Source organism: Chiloscyllium plagiosum, unplaced genomic scaffold (assembly GCF_037043375.1).
Source record: "Chiloscyllium plagiosum isolate Xiang-an unplaced genomic scaffold, Cpla_swu_hap1 HiC_scaffold_34, whole genome shotgun sequence".
Lineage (NCBI taxonomy): Eukaryota > Metazoa > Chordata > Chondrichthyes > Orectolobiformes > Hemiscylliidae > Chiloscyllium > Chiloscyllium plagiosum.
In genome coordinates, this window is record NW_028270172.1 from 14,151,057 (window position 1) to 14,169,374 (window position 18,318).

The 18,318-nt window shown below is 48.1% G+C and overlaps 1 protein-coding gene across 1 annotated transcript in view; it reads right to left on the bottom strand.

Moving 5' to 3' along the window:
- The window catches only part of acad11 (acyl-CoA dehydrogenase family, member 11), a 157,445-nt gene that overhangs the window by 127,462 nt on the left and 11,665 nt on the right, over nt 1-18,318 (bottom strand). The window contains exons 4-8 of the mRNA XM_087978495.1: nt 15,842-16,003; nt 14,728-14,892; nt 11,379-11,526; nt 8,078-8,199; nt 5,079-5,185 (exon numbers count right to left, since the gene is read on the bottom strand). Coding sequence (XP_087834621.1) covers nt 5,079-5,185; nt 8,078-8,199; nt 11,379-11,526; nt 14,728-14,892; nt 15,842-16,003 — 704 coding nt within the window. The remainder of the gene's footprint in view (nt 1-5,078; nt 5,186-8,077; nt 8,200-11,378; nt 11,527-14,727; nt 14,893-15,841; nt 16,004-18,318) is intronic.

Here is an 18,318-nt window from a genome sequence, read left to right on the forward strand (position 1 = left end):
GAGGGCGTACGGAGTGAGGTGAGGATGAACGGAGTGAGGTGAGGGCGTATGGAGTGAGGTGAGGGCGTACAGAGTGAGGTGAGGCTGTACCGAGTGAGGTGAGGATGAACGGAGTGAGGTGAGGGCGTATGGAGTGAGGTGAGGGCGTACAGAGTGAGGTGAGGCTGTACCGAGTGAGGTGAGGATGAACGGAGTGAGGTGAGGGTGTACGGAGTGAGGTGAGGCTGTACGGAGTGAGGTGAGGGCGTACAGAGTGAGGTGAGGCTGTACCGAGTGAGGTGAGGATGAACGGAGTGAGGTGAGGGTGTACGGAGTGAGGTGAGGGCGTACGGAGTGAGGTGAGGCTGTACGGAGTGAGGTGAGGGCGTACAGAGTGAGGGGAGGCTGTACGGAGTGAGGGGAGTGCGGTACAGAGTGAGGTGAGGATGAACGGAGTGAGGTGAGGGCGTACGGAGTGAGGTGAGGGCGTACGGAGTGAGGTGAGGGCGTATGGAGTGAGGTGAGGGCGTATGGAGTGGGGTGAGGGCGTACGGAGTGAGGTGAGGGCGTACAGAGTGAGGTGAGGGCGTACAGAGTGAGGTGAGGCTGTACGGAGTGAGGGGAGTGCTGTACGGAGTGAGGTGAGGATGAACGGAGTGAGGTGAGGGCGTATGGAGTGAGGTGAGGCTGTACGGAGTGAGGGGAGTGCTGTACAGAGTGAGGTGAGGATGAACGGAGTGAGGTGAGGGCGTACGGAGTGAGGTGAGGGTGTACGGAGTGAGGTGAGGCTGTACGGAGTGAGGGGAGTGCTGTACAGAGTGAGGTGAGGATGAACGGAGTGAGGTGAGGGCGTACGGAGTGAGGTGAGGCTGTACGGAGTGAGGTGAGGGCGTACAGAGTGAGGTGAGGGCATACGGAGTGAGGTGAGGGCGTACGGAGTGAGGTGAGGGCGTACGGAGTGAGGTGAGGGCGTATGGAGTGAGGTGAGTCTGTACAGAGTGAGGTGAGGGCGTACGGAGTGAGGTGAGGGCGTATGGAGTGAGGTGAGTCTGTACAGAGTGAGGTGAGGGCGTACGGAGTGAGGTGAGGGCGTATGGAGTGAGGTGAGTCTGTACAGAGTGAGGTGAGGGCGTACGGAGTGAGGTGAGGGCGTACGGAGTGAGGTGAGGTCGTACGGAGTGAGGTGAGTCTGTACAGAGTGAGGTGAGGGCTTACGGAGTGAGGTGAGGGCGTACGGAGTGAGGTGAGAGTGTACACAGTGAGGTGAGAGTGTACAGAGTGAGGTGAGGCTGTACGGAGTGAGGGGAGCACTGTACGGAGTGAGGTGAGGCTGTATGGAGTGAGGTGAGGGCGTACGGAGTGATGTGAGAGTGTACGGAGTGAGGTGAGGGCGTACAGAGTGAGGTGAGGCTGTACGGAGTGAGGTGAGGGCGTACAGAGTGAGGTGAGGCTGTATGGAGTGAGGTGAGGGCGTACGGAGTGAGGGGAGCACTGTACGGAGTGAGGTGAGGCTGTACGGAGTGAGGTGAGGCTGTACGGAGTGAGGTGAGGGCGTACGGAGTGAGGGGAGTGCTGTACAGAGTGTGGTGAGGCTGTACGGAGTGAGGTGAGGGCGTACAGAGTGAGGTGAGGCTGTATGGAGTGAGGTGAGGGCGTACGGAGTGAGGGGAGCACTGTACGGAGTGAGGTGAGGGCGTACGGAGTGAGGTGAGGCTGTACGGAGTGAGGTGAGGGCGTACGGAGTGATGTGAGAGTGTACGGAGTGAGGTGAGGCTGTACGGAGTGAGGTGAGGCTGTACGGAGTGAGGTGAGAGTGTACGGAGTGAGGTGAGGCTGTACGGAGTGAGGTGAGAGTGTACAGAGTGAGGTGAGGCTGTATGGAGTGAGGTGAGGCTGTATGGAGTGAGGTGAGGGCGTACGGAGTGAGGGGAGCACTGTACGGAGTGAGGTGAGGCTGTACGGAGTGAGGTGAGGCTGTACGGAGTGAGGTGAGGGCGTACGGAGTGATGTGAGAGTGTACGGAGTGAGGTGAGGCTGTACGGAGTGAGGTGAGAGTGTACAGAGTGAGGTGAGGCTGTACAGAGTGAGGTGAGGCTGTATGGAGTGAGGTGAGGGCGTACGGAGTGATGTGAGAGTGTACGGAGTGAGGTGAGGCTGTACGGAGTGAGGTGAGAGTGTACACAGTGAGGTGAGAGTGTACAGAGTGAGGTGAGAGTGTACAGAGTGAGGTGAGAGTGTACACAGTGAGGTGAGAGTGTACAGAGTGAGGTGAGGCTGTACGGAGTGAGGGGAGCACTGTACGGAGTGAGGTGAGGCTGTATGGAGTGAGGTGAGGGCGTACGGAGTGATGTGAGAGTGTACGGAGTGAGGTGAGGCTGTACGGAGTGAGGTGAGAGTGTACAGAGTGAGGTGAGGCTGTATGGAGTGAGGTGAGGCTGTAAGGAGTGAGGTGAGGGCGTATGGAGTGAGGTGTGGCTGTACAGAGTGAGGTGAGGGTGTACAGAGTGAGGTGAGGGCGTACAGAGTGAGGTGAGGGCGTACGGAGTGAGGTGAGGGCGTACGGAGTGAGGTGAGGCTGTACGGAGTGAAGTGAGGGCGTACAGAGTGAGGTGAGAGCGTACAGAGTGAGGTGAGGCTGTACGGAGTGAGGGGAGTGCTGTACAGAGTGAGGTGAGAGTGTACAGAGTGAGGTGAGGGCGTACGGAGTGAGGTGAGGGTGTACGGACTGAGGTGAGGGCGTATGGAGTGAAGAGAGGCTGTATGGAGTGAGGTGAGAGTGTACGGAGTGAGGTGAGGGCATACGGAGTGAGGTGTGGCTGTACAGAGTGAGGTGAGAGTGTACGGAGTGAGGTGAGGCTGTATGGAGTGAGGTGAGGGTGTACGGAGTGAGGTGAGGCTGTACAGAGTGAGGTGAGGCTGTACGGAGTGAGGTGAGGCTGTACGGAGTGAGGTGAGGGCGTACGGACTGAGGTGAGGGCGTATGGAGTGAAGAGAGGCTGTATGGAGTGAGGTGAGAGTGTACGGAGTGAGGTGAGGGCATACGGAGTGAGGTGTGGCTGTACAGAGTGAGGTGAGAGTGTACGGAGTGAGGTGAGAGTGTACGGAGTGAGGTGAGGGCGTACGGAGTGAGGTGAGGCTGTACGGAGTGAGGTGAGGCTGTACAGAGTGAGGTGAGAGTGTACGGAGTGAGGTGAGGGCGTACGGAGTGAGGTGAGGCTGTACGGAGTGAGGTGAGGCTGTATGGAGTGAGGTGAGGCTGTACGGAGTGAGGTGAGGGCGTATGGAGTGAGGTGAGGCTGTACGGAGTGAGGTGAGGCTGTATGGAGTGAGGTGAGAGTGTACACAGTGAGGTGAGAGTGTACAGAGTGAGGTGAGGGCGTACGGAGTGAGGTGAGGCTGTATGGAGTGAGGTGAGAGTGTACGGAGTGAGGTGAGAGCGTACGGAGTGAGGTGAGGGTGTATGGAGTGAGGTGAGGCTGTACGGAGTGAGGTGAGGGCGTACAGAGTGAGGTGAGGGCGTACGGAGTGAGGTGAGGGCGTACGGAGTGAGGTGAGGGCGTACGGAGTGAGGTGAGTCTGTACAGAGTGAGGTGAGTCTGTACAGAGTGAGGTGAGGGCGTACGGAGTGAGGTGAGGGCGTACAGAGTGAGGTGAGGGCGTATGGAGTGAGGTGAGTCTGTACAGAGTGAGGTGAGGGCGTACGGAGTGAGGTGAGGGCGTACGGAGTGAGGTGAGTCTGTACAGAGTGAGGTGAGGGCGTACAGAGTGAGGTGAGGCTGTATGGAGTGAGGTGAGGGCGTACGGAGTGAGGTGAGAGTGTACACAGTGAGGTGAGAGTGTACAGAGTGAGGTGAGGCTGTACGGAGTGAGGGGAGCACTGTACGGAGTGAGGTGAGGCTGTATGGAGTGAGGTGAGGGCGTACGGAGTGATGTGAGAGTGTACGGAGTGAGGTGAGGCTGTACGGAGTGAGGTGAGGCTGTACGGAGTGAGGTGAGAGTGTACAGAGTGAGGTGAGGCTGTATGGAGTGAGGTGAGGCTGTATGGAGTGAGGTGAGGGCGTATGGAGTGAGGTGTGGCTGTACAGAGTGAGGTGAGGGCGTACAGAGTGAGGTGAGGGCATACGGAGTGAGGTGTGGCTGTACAGAGTGAGGTGAGAGTGTACGGAGTGAGGTGAGGGCATACGGAGTGAGGTGTGGCTGTACAGAGTGAGGTGAGAGTGTACGGAGTGAGGTGAGGCTGTATGGAGTGAGGTGTGGCTGTACAGAGTGAGGTGAGGCTGTACGGAGTGAGGTGAGGCTGTACGGAGTGAGGTGAGGGCGTACGGACTGAGGTGAGGGCGTATGGAGTGAAGAGAGGCTGTATGGAGTGAGGTGAGAGTGTACGGAGTGAGGTGAGAGTGTACGGAGTGAGGTGAGGCTGTACAGAGTGAGGTGAGAGTGTACGGAGTGAGGTGAGGCTGTATGGAGTGAGGTGAGGCTGTACGGAGTGAGGTGAGGGCGTACGGAGTGAGGTGAGGCTGTACGGAGTGAGGTGAGGCTGTATTGAGTGAGGTGAGGCTGTACGGAGTGAGGTGAGGCTGTATGGAGTGAGGTGAGGCTGTACGGAGTGAGGTGAGGCTGTATTGAGTGAGGTGAGGCTGTACGGAGTGAGGTGAGGCTGTACGGAGTGAGGTGAGGGCGTACGGAGTGAGGTGAGGCTGTATGGAGTGAGGTGAGGGCGTACGGAGTGAGGTGAGGCTGTACGGAGTGAGGTGAGGGCGTACGGAGTGAGGTGAGGGCGTACGGAGTGAGGTGAGGCTGTACGGAGTGAGGTGAGGCTGTACGGAGTGAGGTGAGGGCGTACGGAGTGAGGTGAGGCTGTACGGAGTGAGGTGAGGGCGTACGGAGTGAGGTGAGGGCGTACGGAGTGAGGTGAGGCTGTACGGAGTGAGGTGAGGCTGTATGGAGTGAGGTGAGGGCGTACGGAGTGAGGTGAGGCTGTACGGAGTGAGGTGAGGGCGTACGGAGTGAGGTGAGGCTGTACGGAGTGAGGTGAGGGCGTACGGAGTGAGGTGAGGCTGTACGGAGTGAGGTGAGGGCGTACGGAGTGAGGTTATTACCGATGGCAGAGTTGCAGTCCGGTTTCAGCCAGAGGTTCGATACTTCCACCGTATTTGTGCGCATTCTCAGCACTGGCGTTTCCTAGCAACGCCCGTGTGTACACGCCCTGCAGAAATAAAGACACTGCTGTTACAGCAACCGTTTGCATAATTGGTATTCATTGGTAAACATTGGGAGAATCCATTTGTATAAATTCCATTGATCATGGTTACGTCGAGGTAATGCCCCTGGGATAGTCATCCTGAAGACTATACGGGAACATGGGACACCCAAATCAGACACAGCAGCTGGTGAAATCTCAATTCAAATAAATAATCAATCTGAAATATGCAGCTCGTCTCAGTCATTGTGATCTCAAAACTATCATCGATTGTTGTTAAAACCCATCTGGTTCACCAAATCCCTTTGGGCAAGGAAATGTGCAGTCCTTACCGGATCCTATCCACATATGAAGAGTTTGGTGTTCAGAAGTAGGAATGTCTTACACAGGGTCTCGATGAAACAACACCTGGAGTGTTGCGCACAGTTTTGGTCTCCTGACTTAAAACAGGATACATTTATCAGAGAGGGAGTGCAATGGAGATTCCATCAGCTGATACCGGGGCTAGCAGGGCTGTCCCATGAGGATAGATTGGTTCGACTGGGCCTGTATTCACTAGAGTTTCAAAGAATGAGGTGGGGGGGATCTGACTGAAACATAAATTCTAACAGGGCTGGACATTGTAGGTGCAGGGAACATGTTTCCCTTGGTTGAGGACGCTAGAGCCAGAGTCAGAGTCTCAAGATATGGGCCAGACCACTTAGGACTGAGATAAGGAAAGATTTCTTCAGGCACAGGGTGGAATTCTCTACCTCAGAAGGCTTTGGAGACTGGGTGACTGAATATATTCAAGAAAGACATTGATAAATTTTGAGAAAGATTGGACATGTTTATCAATCTATCTTCATTACTGAAGCGCCTCATCTTTGCACCCATTCTTGCCATATTGAAATAGAACAGATTAGAATCATTGATTATCAGCTTAAATGGTACAGAGTGGAGTTGGCTTTGTCTTAACACAATGGACTCCAACTTGGTGTGTTTTTTTCATTCATCCATGGGACATGAAGCACACTAGCCAGACCAGTATTTAATGCCCATCTGTAATTACCCAGAGGGCAGCTGAGAATCAACCACATTGCTGTGGGTCTGGAGTCACATGTAGGCCAGACTGGGTAAGGATGACAGTTTCCATCCCTCGAGGAAGTGGACCAAATACAGACAAGTGACAATGTTATCATCAGATTTTATTGAATTCAAATTTGAACCCTGGTCCCCAGACCATTATCTGGGTCTCTGGATTAAAGGTCCAGTGATAATACCACTAGGCTATCACCGCCCCATCTGGTGTAGATGAACTCTCTCCCTGCGTGTTACTCCAGCGATAACTTGAGTGAACTGTGCAGGACAAGGGGAGGCTCAAATGAGAGTCACGCCGCCTCAAAGTATATCGCACAACGTCCAAGGGGAGATACTCAGACTAGCTTTGATGGCAACTTATTGACATTGATATCGTCTCCCAACCAGAGAGATAGCACAGGGCAAGGAGACCCAGTGTTAATTGTTAGTCATCCAATGATTGAAGCAGCACTCAGCCCATCTTCCACAATTGTTTAGATGCATTTCATAGTCCAATACACGCTCCAGTCTGCTTCCTCTCCCCTTCGTGACCAACCGCCCTTCCTGAAGAAACCCAACCCTCAAACAAACACCTCACTGAACTCCAGTAGCCCTCCATTATCTCAGAAGCATATCCTGAATAATTTATAAAAGGGACCATCATTTACAATATTGTCATTATGGTCATAGAGCTGTACAGCACGGAAACAGACCCTTCAGTTCAATTTGTCCATGCCGACCTGACCACCAAAACAGATCCAGCCCCATTTGCCAGCACTTGGCCCATGTCCCTCTAAACCTTCCTGTTCATGAACCCATCCAGGTGCTTTTTAAATGTTGTAATTGTACCAGCCTCCACCACTTCCTCTGGCAGCTCATTTCATACATGCACCACTCTCTGTGTGAAAAGTTTACCCCTTAGATCTCTTTTAAATCTTTGCCCTCTCATCTTTAACTTATGCCCTCTAGTTTTGAACTCCCATTACCTGGGGAAAATACCTTGTTTATTCACCTTATCCACGTCCCTCATGATTTTATAAACCTCTAAAAAGTCACCCCTCAGCCTCCGACGCTCCAGGGAAAACAGCCCCAGCCTATTCAGCCTCTCACTATAGCTCAAAACCCTGGCAACATCCTTGTAAATCTTTTCTGAACCCTTTCAAGTTTCACAACATCATTCCTATAGCAGGGGAACCAGAATTGTACATAGTATTCCAAAAGTGGCCTAACCAATGTCTTGTAGAGCCTCTCAACTCCGATACTCAATGCATTGACCAATATAGGCAAGCACACCAAATGCATTTCTCACCACCCTGTCTACATGACTCAAGGAATGATGAACCTGCACCCCTAGGTCTCTGTTTGGCAACACTCCCCAGGGTGCTACCATTAACTATATAGGTCCTGCCCTGATTTGCCTTTCCAAAATGCAGCGCCTCACATTTATCTGAATTAAACTCCATCTGCCACTCCTCAGCCCATCGGCCCATCTGATCAAGGTCCCATTGTGCTCTGAGATCACCGTCTTCACAGTGTCCACTACATCACCAATTTTTTGGTGCCATCTGCAAACTTACTGACCATTCAGGGTGAAATACCCTCGGTCTGGGCAGTTAAATCCCCCCGTGGTCAGTGAGTAAGGGTGCAGCAGAGATCCACAGGTAAGCACCAACAGTGGGTCATCAGAATCCCACAGCCCGTTAAACTGCCCAAGCGTATGAAGAGCAGGAGCTCCGGCTTTAGTGAGTGAAAAGTATTGTTTCCGTGCAGCCAACAGTCCCAACCCTTTCTGCATCGCAAAGGAGTGATTCCAGCCTTTAACACAGAAAAAATGTTTACCTGCAGAATGGAGGCAACTTTGAAATAGGATAGAGCCAGGAAGAAGGTCCAATTGGGGAGAGGAAGTTGGAGACCTCGACAGTGGCTGTACGTAGAGATCAGCTCAACACACGATGGCATTCCTGGAAAAAAGTCAAAGAAAGCAGGAGAACCTGAAGCAAACAGTTCACTCTGAGCCCCCACTCAAAAGCCATACCACAGATCGGACCCCACTCATGTCTGTAATCGTTTGGTATGACATATGAACAAGGAATGAGAGTAGGCCACTCAGCCCCTCAGCTCTACTCTCCCATTCAGTAAGAACATGGCAATCTGACTATAACCTCAACTTGACAGTTGTAAAATTGTAACCTGACGTTTTGCTCAGTATGATTTGACTTTCTGAGAAACTTGCTGGGATCGTTATTTCAGCACCCTGTCAATTTGTGGCTTTCAGCTTGTTGGGTCAAGAGAGAGAAACCCACACACACACACACAGAGCTAAGCCATTCAGGAGAGAGGTCAGGTAGTACCTCTCCATGTACAGTGCGATGGAATTGAGGAACTCTCTCCCACTGAAAATGGTAAGTGTTTGTTCCAAAACAATTCCAACACTGGCATCCAGGTGGCAATGTGGAAAATAACCCACGTATGCCGTCTACACAAAAAGCAGAAGAAATCCAACCCGGACAATTACCGCCCCATCAGTCTACTCTCAATCATCAGTAAAGTGATGGAAGGTGTCCTCAACAGTGCTGTTCAGCAATAACCAGCTCAGTGACACCCAGTTTGGGTTTCACCAGGGCCTGACCTCATTACAGCCTTGATCAAACATGGTCAGAACAGCTGGATTCCAAAGGGGAGGTACTGCAGCAAGATCTGGTCAATATCCAGACTTGGGTTGACAAGTGCCAAGTAACGTTCATACCAGACATGTGCCAGGCAATGACTATCACCAACCCCAAAATAGAATCTAACTATCACTGCTTTACATTGAATGGCATCTCAATCTCAAACTTTCAACATCCTGGGGATTACCATTGACCGGAAACTGAACTGAACTAGCCATATAAATATTGTGGCTACAAGAGCAAATCTGAGGCGAGGAATACTGTGGTGAGTAACTCACCTCCTGACTCCCCAAAGCCTGTCCACTACCTACACGTACAAGGCAGGAGGGTGATGGAATCGTCCCCACTTGCCTGGATGGGTGCAGCTCCAACAACACTCAAGAAGCTTGACCCCATCCAGGATAAAGGCAGCCTGACTGACTAGCACCACATCCACAAGTATCCACTCCCTCCATCACCAACGCTCAGTAGCAGCAGCGTGTAGTATCTACAAGATATAGTGGAGAGATTCACCGAGGCTCCTCAGACAGCATCATCCAAACCCGCTGTCACTTCCACTTGGAAAGATGAGGGCAGCAGATACATGGAACACCACCACCTGTGAGTTCCTCCTCAAACCCCTCACCGTCCTGACTGTTACCCATCATCGCTTCTTCACTGTTACTGGGTCACAATCCTGGGACTCACTCCATAATGGTCTTGTGGGTCTCCCTACACCATTTAGTTTAACACATACTTATACCATGCTGTGCTAATTCATCTTTAAAAGAATTGTACAGGCTTGGCCGCTGCTGAACTGCAGAAGACTGCTCACCACCACCTCCAGGGCAACTAGGGAGGGCAATAAAAGAGACACCACCCACGATGCCCTCATCCCATGAACTAAGTAACTTTAAAACTTGATCATTTTAAATTGCACATTTTGACGACCAAGGATAATAAGGGAAATGGAGCAACGCAGATAGTTGGGGTTCGAAGGTTTACTTTCACTCACCAATGAAGGTGCGTGGGGTTAATGTTTCTACCCTATTGTTGTAGTCTATTTATCCATATCTCAAAGACTAATGTCTGGATTTCAATGAAATGTGGTACACAGATGGGCCACATTGTCAAGAAGCAGTGATTAGATTTTGGATAAGATGTGATTTCAGAGTTCAATCAATCACATTGTCGGAGATTGTGCAGGGAGCTTTGAGTGACAATCCCGTGGTACAGCTCAGTGCAGTTCAAGCAGCCAGATAATGGTTACCGTTTACATTTTCCTTCAGTTAAATATGTCATGAATTTCATACAAACCATTGAATGATTACAACACAAAAGGAGGACATTCAGCTCATCATATCTATGGAGTTTGTCTACAAAAGCAGTCAACTAGTCTCACTGTAACACCCTTTCCCCATAGCCCTGAACATCTTTTTCGGAAATAGTCAGATTCAAGGCAGCATTATAGTGCAGAAGGAGGCCATTCGGCCCATAGTGTCTGCTTTGGCCATCCAAACGCATCATGACTTGGTGCACATTGTGTTACTCTGAGTGTTTCTCCCTTCCTTTCCCTGGCTCTGATACAAGGAAATCCCACCTCAATTACTCAGAAATGTAAATAAACTACAAATGGAGGAAGTTCCCTTGCACTATCATGGAGAGAAAGTCTCATATCCACTTTATCTGCAATACTGTCATAATATCAGTAAATTCTCCCAGTTGCCCCCATTTAGGGCCCTAATGATGTAAATGTGACCTCGGGGGAATGTTCCTACCCTTATATTAGATTCTGTACAGTATGGAAACAGGCCCTTCAGCTCAAACTGACCCTCCAAAAGGTAACCCACGCAGACCAATTCCACTGTCCTATACTAACCCCTGACTAATGCACATAACACTATGGGCAAGTTAGCATGGCCAATTCACCTGACCCACACATCTTTGGACCGTGGGAGGAAAAACACGCAGCATTCAATTCCCGCCTCAGGCGACTGACTGTGTGGAGTTTGCACGTTCTCCCCGTGTCTGCGTGGGTTTCCTCCGGGTGCTCCGGTTTCCTCCCACAGTCCAAAGATGTGCAGGTAAGGTGAATCGGCCATGCTAAATTGCCCGTAGTGTTAGGTAAGGGGTAAATGTAGGGGTATGGGTGGGTTGCGCTTCGGCGGGGCGGTGTGGACTTGTTGGGCCGATGGGCCAGTTTCCACACTGTAAGTAATCTAATCTAATCTAATCTAAGTGGGGAGAATGTGCAAACTCCACACCAACAGTCGCCCGAGGTTGGAATCGAACCCAGGTCCCTGGTGCTGTGAGGAAGCAGTGCTGACCACTGAGCCACCATGCTGCCCCTTAAGAGTGCATTGTGAAACCATCCTGACATGCTCCCCGCTAATGTTCCCAGTGCTTCCCCACTCCCCTCCAAGATCATGCTCAGAGCTGGTTAGGTTAGACAATACTGGAATATGATGCCAGTTACATCTTTAGAAACTTACCCTCCACGTCCTGAATGGCGATATCATTGCTACATCCTGGGAAGGGGGTTCCACTGGGCCAATAGAAAGGCATACAGGCATAGGCCAGGTCAGCAATAGGATTCCCAATGGTGGAGAGCTCCCAGTCCAACACAGCAATGACTCGGGCCTAGGATTTAAATACATCACGCCTAATGAGTGAGAAAGACAACTAAACACACACATGTTGTGACTATTTGTATTATCTTATGTATCACTTTGATGCAAGATGAGGAGAATGTGATTTACTCTGAGGGTTGGGAGCTGGTTTAGTTCAGTTGGTTTGCAAAGCAGCACGATGCTGATGGTTCAATTCCCATCCCGGTTGAGGTTACCAAGAAGGACTCTTGCTCTGAACCTCTCCCCTCGCCCGAGGTGCGGTGACCGTCAGATTAAACCGCCACCAGGTGTGTCTCTCTCTCTCTCTCTCTCTAATGAGGGCAGCGCTATGGTCTGGTAAAACAATGGCGACTCGACTCTGAGTGTTGTAAACCTTTAGAATTCTCGACTGCAGACGTTCAGTCTTTAAGTATCATTAAGGCAGAGGTTGACGGATTTCTGATTGCCAGCGGCATCCAGGATTATGGGGATGGCGTGGGCAAAAGGTATTGAAGTGTTTGATCACCCATGATGGTTTTGAATGGAGGGATTGGCTCTATGAGCTGAATGACCTAGTCCCGTTCCTCTATGTGTGCATTACGTAGGCAACTTTCAAAACCGACAGGAACAATCTGGTCTCTCTCTGCCTTTGGGAATTTGTAAAGAACAGAAAGAATAGTTAGAGGAGAAGACCATTCAGCCCATCGAGCCTGCCCCTCCACTCAATAAGATCTTCTACCTCATACCCACTCTCTAACACTACCTCCATATCACTTTATATCAAAAAACATCTATCAACCCCTGCCATGAATAGACTCAAGAACTGAACACTCCCTATTCTCTGGGCCAGAGAATCACAATGATCCACAGCCCTTTGAGTGAGTTAATTTCTCCTTCTGCCAGTCCTTAATGGTCACTCTCTTTTCCTGAGATGGAGAGATGTGTTCCAGACTCCCCAAGAAGGTGAACCATTTTTCAGAGGCCACCCTGTCAAACCCCTGCAACAACATATATTTATCTATTAGATCATCTCTCATTCTTCTGAACAGCAGCCAATAATGTCTGGTCCACTGAACTGCACTTCATCGGTCAATCCCATCATTCCAATATATCAGTTCACTGAACTTTTCTTGCACTCACTCTAGGGGAAGTATGTCCTTCCCCTTGGGGCAGTCTGGTGGCTCAGTGGTTAGCACTACTGCCTCACAGCGCCAGAGACCCGGGTTCAATTCCCATCTCGGGCGACTGTCTGCGTGGAGTTTGCACATTCTCCCCGTGTCTGCGTGGGTTTCCTCCGGGTGCACCAGTTTCCTCCCACAATCCAAAGATGTGCAGGTCAGGTGAATTGGCCATGCTAAATTGCTCATAGTGTTAGTTGCATTAGTCAGGATAAATAAAGGGGAATGGGTCTGGGTGGGTTGCTCTTCGGAGGGTCGGTGTGGGCTTGTTGAGCCGAATGGCCTGTTTCCATACTGTAGGGAATCAAATCTAAACTACAGTAAGGAAACAAATCTACACACTACCCTCAAGGTTTAGCTCCTGTAAATCACCAATCACTGACGGCTATGAACTGGAAGAACAGCAGACTAAGTGAGGACTATATGGTCTTTCAAAATATGCAAATCTGACACTATGCTTTGAGAATTTGAACATATGACAAGTTAAGGCAAGAGGAGCTGGTGCATTGGGAATGTCACTGGACTAGATCCCAGTTGATGGTCATACTGATCAAGACAGATCCCAGAGTGAAACCTGGCTTGATAGACCATAAATGTTATCTTTGTAGTTTGCTTATCTCGGCAATCAGTCTCTGAACATACTTGCATGAGGCTGCTAATATAATTTTCACAAAAGAACACAAGTTCATTCCACAAAAAAAATTTTACACACATAGACACTCATACAACAACTTAACAGCAAAAAGAAACATTCAACCCTTTTCCTCGGAAAATCCCAATAAACTTTGTAATTTCTTCCTCAAATTACTCTTTTCAGCTTTTCTCCCTGAAGTAGCTTAAGACTCTTTCCAATTATGAAAATCTGGTGACTTCTACAAACTCCAAAACTGCCCTCTCCTTGTCTGAACATAACCGACTAAAAGCCCCCACTCACCTGTTTCTGAATAAATGATTTTTTATTCAGCAATTAAATAGCTCTGACCGAGGGGGGCCAGGTTTGAGTCCTGCTTGCTCAAGAAATGAATCATAACAAAGCTGATGATTTTGTTTCTCCAGACTTTCGATTTTTTTCTAATCAACCTGTTTAGGTCTGGAGCAGGTGGGACTTGAACCCAGGCCTCCCAGTCCAGGGCTAGGGACTTTACCACTGTGCCGGAAGAGGGCCCTCATGACAACTCTGAACAGGTTGATAAAAAAATACCTTCAGCAATTAACTCCCCAGATAGCGGTTTGTTTCATTTAGCTTACTTGGAAAAGCTGTCTTTAATTTACTGGCCACGATGACCTTCCAATCTTTGTTTAAAAAGGTCACTTTCACATAACTGAAACCCAAATTCCATTTTCCTCCAATTCCAAATCCAAACACTGTTGAGGTAGGTTCAAATCCCACCTCAGTAACCATACTGGATTCAAACTCAGTTTGTAAAATTTGGAATCGAAAGTTAGTCTCAGTTAATGACGAAAGTGATACTATTATTGATGGTTATAAAAACCCATGTGGTTTGCTAATGACCTTTTGGAAAGGAAATCTGCTGTGGTTACTTGGTCTGGCCTACAAGTGACACCAGACCAAGAGCAAGTTTTAAATCATGAGGGCCGTAGATAAGGTGAATGATGAGGGGCTTTTCCCTAGTGTAGGGAAGTTCAAAACTAGTGGACGTATTTTTAAGATGAGAGGAGAAAGATTTTAAAAAATCATGAGGGGATTTTTTTTTACACAGAGAGGTTCATGTATGGAATGAAGTTCCAGAGGAAATGGTGGATGCAGATACAGTTACAACACTTAAAAGACATTTGGATAAGTCCATAAATAGGAAATGTTTAGAGGGAAACACGCCAAGCGCAGGCAGGTGAGATGAGTTTAGTTTAGGTTTATGGTCTGCATGGACTAGGGTTGGACCAATGGGTGTGTTTCTGTGCCATATGACTCTGTTAAGTATGACTCTACGACTCCAAAATGCTCTCTGAAAAGATCAATCAGTTCAGGGGGCTGGGATCAAATGGCCAGCGATACTCCACACTCAATGAAAGAATAAAAGAGAGAAATGGGTCACCTGAGTGGGGTGAAATACGAAGTTCTCGATTCGGAGGTCACCATGGACTATCACTGCCTCCTGGTCATTATCCGGTAAATTGTTGATCAACCACTCTGAGAGCTTCTCCATGGCAGGAATATCAGCAGGAGCGGCTGCTTTATACTGCGCTGTCCATGTCAATACCTGTGTCAGGGGGAGATCATTCCACTTAGCTCCAGGCCGCTGACTGTACGTTCAAACAGCATTCATTTGATCAATGCAGCCCATTCTCAAACACAACTCTCAGGGTTACATCAGTGCTTTGCAAATCATTTCCTGACCTGCTTCCATTTTAATATTTGCAAGTGAATATAACCCTGAACATCACCTAAAACAAGACACGTATAAATCTTAACGGAACACAGAAATTGCTGGAGAAACTCAGCAAGTCTGGCAGCATCCGTGGAGAGAGAAACAAATGTAATGTTTCGTGTCTGGTATGAATCTTCCTCAGAATAAACACGTCAGTTGAGTAAGACTCAATTTCTCCAGAATTAGCAATTTGATAGTACAGAGTATGAGTATTGCTGAAATAAATCTTCACATGTATAAAATAAATCTGTATGTTATTGATCAACATATAACGATATACCATTTCAATAACACAACCAATACTTCTAAATTAATTTGCAAAAAGTGTTGATGTTTTATCTGCTCATGTAGTTTTCAGCTAATCTTACCACAGTCCCCAATGACAGCATCTCAAACATACAATCATCATCAAATCCTTACACACCCTCCGCTGCCCCCCTTACACACCCCACGACACCCTCAAACACCCCAACGCCCCCTTAAATAACCCTGACCCCCCCCCGTACACATCTGCGAACCCCCATCTTATACACCAGCCGACGCCCCCCTCCTTACACACCCCCGACCTTACAGATGGCCCATCATGCCTGTTTCATAACAACACTTTGACTGTAACATTGTGAAGTCTAACATGTGTGTCAAAATGGGAATTTTGACTTTGCATTCACAAGTGTTCTCTGTGCACATTCTATTTTAGGACACGTTATATTTGTAAAATCACAGTCATCTAAAAATGCCAGAGGTTTTGATGATCAAGAGGCTTTCTATGTGGGAGGTGAACCTGTCTCTTGGAGTAATTGTGCTCTTTGCCAAAGCCCTGCAGTCCCAGTGCTCTCCAGTCGATGGAGTGAAGTCGCGCGATCATTGCCATCATGGCCAGGTACAGGGCACAGCGTTCTGCTGGCTTCACCTCCAGAAGATTCACATCTCGAAATATCCGGCCCTGGATCATAAATAGACAAGAATAAAACAAACCGAGGTGAGTTGGTGTCAAGCCTGTAACTCTTGGGCTGTCTGAGTTCATTCGACTGTAACCCATCATTTGGTTTCTAAATAACTGGGTACTTTTCTCAATCTTCTTTCGTGGCAGGGCCAATATTTGCTGTCCATCTCTGAATCCTCCTGAACGGAGTGACAAGTAATTGTCAATCACGTTACTGTGGGTCTGGAGGCACATGTAGGCCAGACCGGGTAAGGATGGCAGATTTCCTGCCTGATAAGAGTTAAAAATCACACAACACCAGGTTATAGTCCAACAGGTTTAATTGGAAGCACTTGCTTTCGGAGCGCTGCTCCTTCATCAGGTGGTTGTGGAGGATACAATTGTAAGACACAGAATTTACAGCAAAAGTTTACAGTGTGATGTAACTGAAATTATACATTGAAAAATAACTTAATTGTTTGTTGAGTATTTCATCTGTTCGAATACCATGATAGTTTCACTTCTTTTATGCGTAAATCACAAAACCTTTTTTTAAAGTTGCATTCTCAGGTTAACTGTAACAATTGGTGTTAGTTAGACAATATGTTGAAGGTGTTAGCTCCCTGTGTTCTGTGTAACACCTTCAACATATTGTCTTGCTAACACCAATTGTTACAGTTAACCTGAGAATGCAACTTCTAAAAAAAGGTTTTGTGATTTACACATGAAAGAAGTGAAACTATCATGGTATTTGAACAGATGAAAGACTCAATAAATAATCAAGGTATTTTTCAATGTATAATTTCAGTTACATCACATTGTAAACTTTTGCTATAGATTCTGTGTCTTACAAATGTGTCCTCAACAACCACCTGATGAAGGAGCGGCGCTCTGAAAGCTAGCGCTTCCAACTAAACCTGTTGGACTATAACCTGGTGTTGTGTGATTTTTAACTTTGTACACCCCAGTCCAACACCGGCACCTCCACATCATTCCTGATAGGAGATTACATCCAAAGTGAAACATGGCCCATGTGAGTGTATAGAGTTCAGGGAACTTGGTGGAATTTGGTGCATTTTTTGCTTGCTTTATTTTTGGCTGGTAGTTTGTAAGTTTTTTTTTAAACAGGATAAATTGAAGGCCAAGATCATGGGCCCAGCGTAAAAGTGTCATAACAGGTCAACACATAAGTTCATTGTTTGGTAATAGCTACTAATTTGACTATCTATTATGGGTTGCCTTGTGTTTTGAAGGTAAATAGGGGAAATATGTACAGGCCACAAACTGAAAGACAGTGTTCCTTTTTATATAAAAATCAAATTAAGAATGAAGTACATCAAACTTTGTTTTAGCTGGTACCTTATCAACTGGCACTCTTGATAAACTGGCAAAAAATTATATATCTGAAACACTGCTAAGTAATTATAGTGTAAATAAAGTACAATAGTAATGGGTGTATCCCTGTATTATGTTTCTATTTCTTACTGTGTGTTTTTACATTGAATTTAGGAAGGGAGTTGATGTTTTTACATTTTTTTTATGGATGTTGATGTCTCAAATCTTTGCTTGATCAGAGTTTGCTGTGGTAATGTGTATCTTGTGATTATCGGAATATTTGACCAATTGGCACACTCCTGGTCCCATAGGTGCCGGTTGATAAAAGGTTTTCTGTGATGAAAACAGATGTGGAGCCAGGTGGGTATACTGTAACTGAATGATGTCAGAGTTGGTAGACTCCATTGTGGTTCAGAGTGACCACATAGAGTTGTACAGAATGGAAAGTACTTATTCAGTTCCTTTGCCATTTCTTTGTTCCCAAATGGGAAACATAAGGAGAGAGTTATTCTGGTGGGATAGGCTTGTATTCCATGATTACAATGACATTTCTCTTTTTCTCCACCCCCCGCCCCCAGCCCCCTCCCCATCTCGAATGGCTCCTTGCACCATGGTGCTTTGGTTAATTTACTCATCCTCCCTACAGCCCCATTCTCATCCACAGAGGGAGTGAGAATCTTAAACTTGTTAAACAACCTCAAGGTCTAAGGCTCCTTCATCACTACCTCCTAGATCCCTCTACCTGCCTTGTTGTTCGTCACACCCTCTGGTCCCTGACCACTGACTAATGGAAAGGGCATGACTGCCTCCTGAAACAGTGTCCAGATAACTCTTACCCCCTCCCTGATGTGTCACACAATGTTCAAAGCTCAAATTCCAGCTCATCAACTTTGAGCCAATGTTCCTCAAGCAAGTTAGACGAAGGAGAGCTAGTGGACATGATCTACTTGAATTTCCAGAAGGGCTTTGACAAGGTGCAGTACAGGAGACTCTTAAATAAG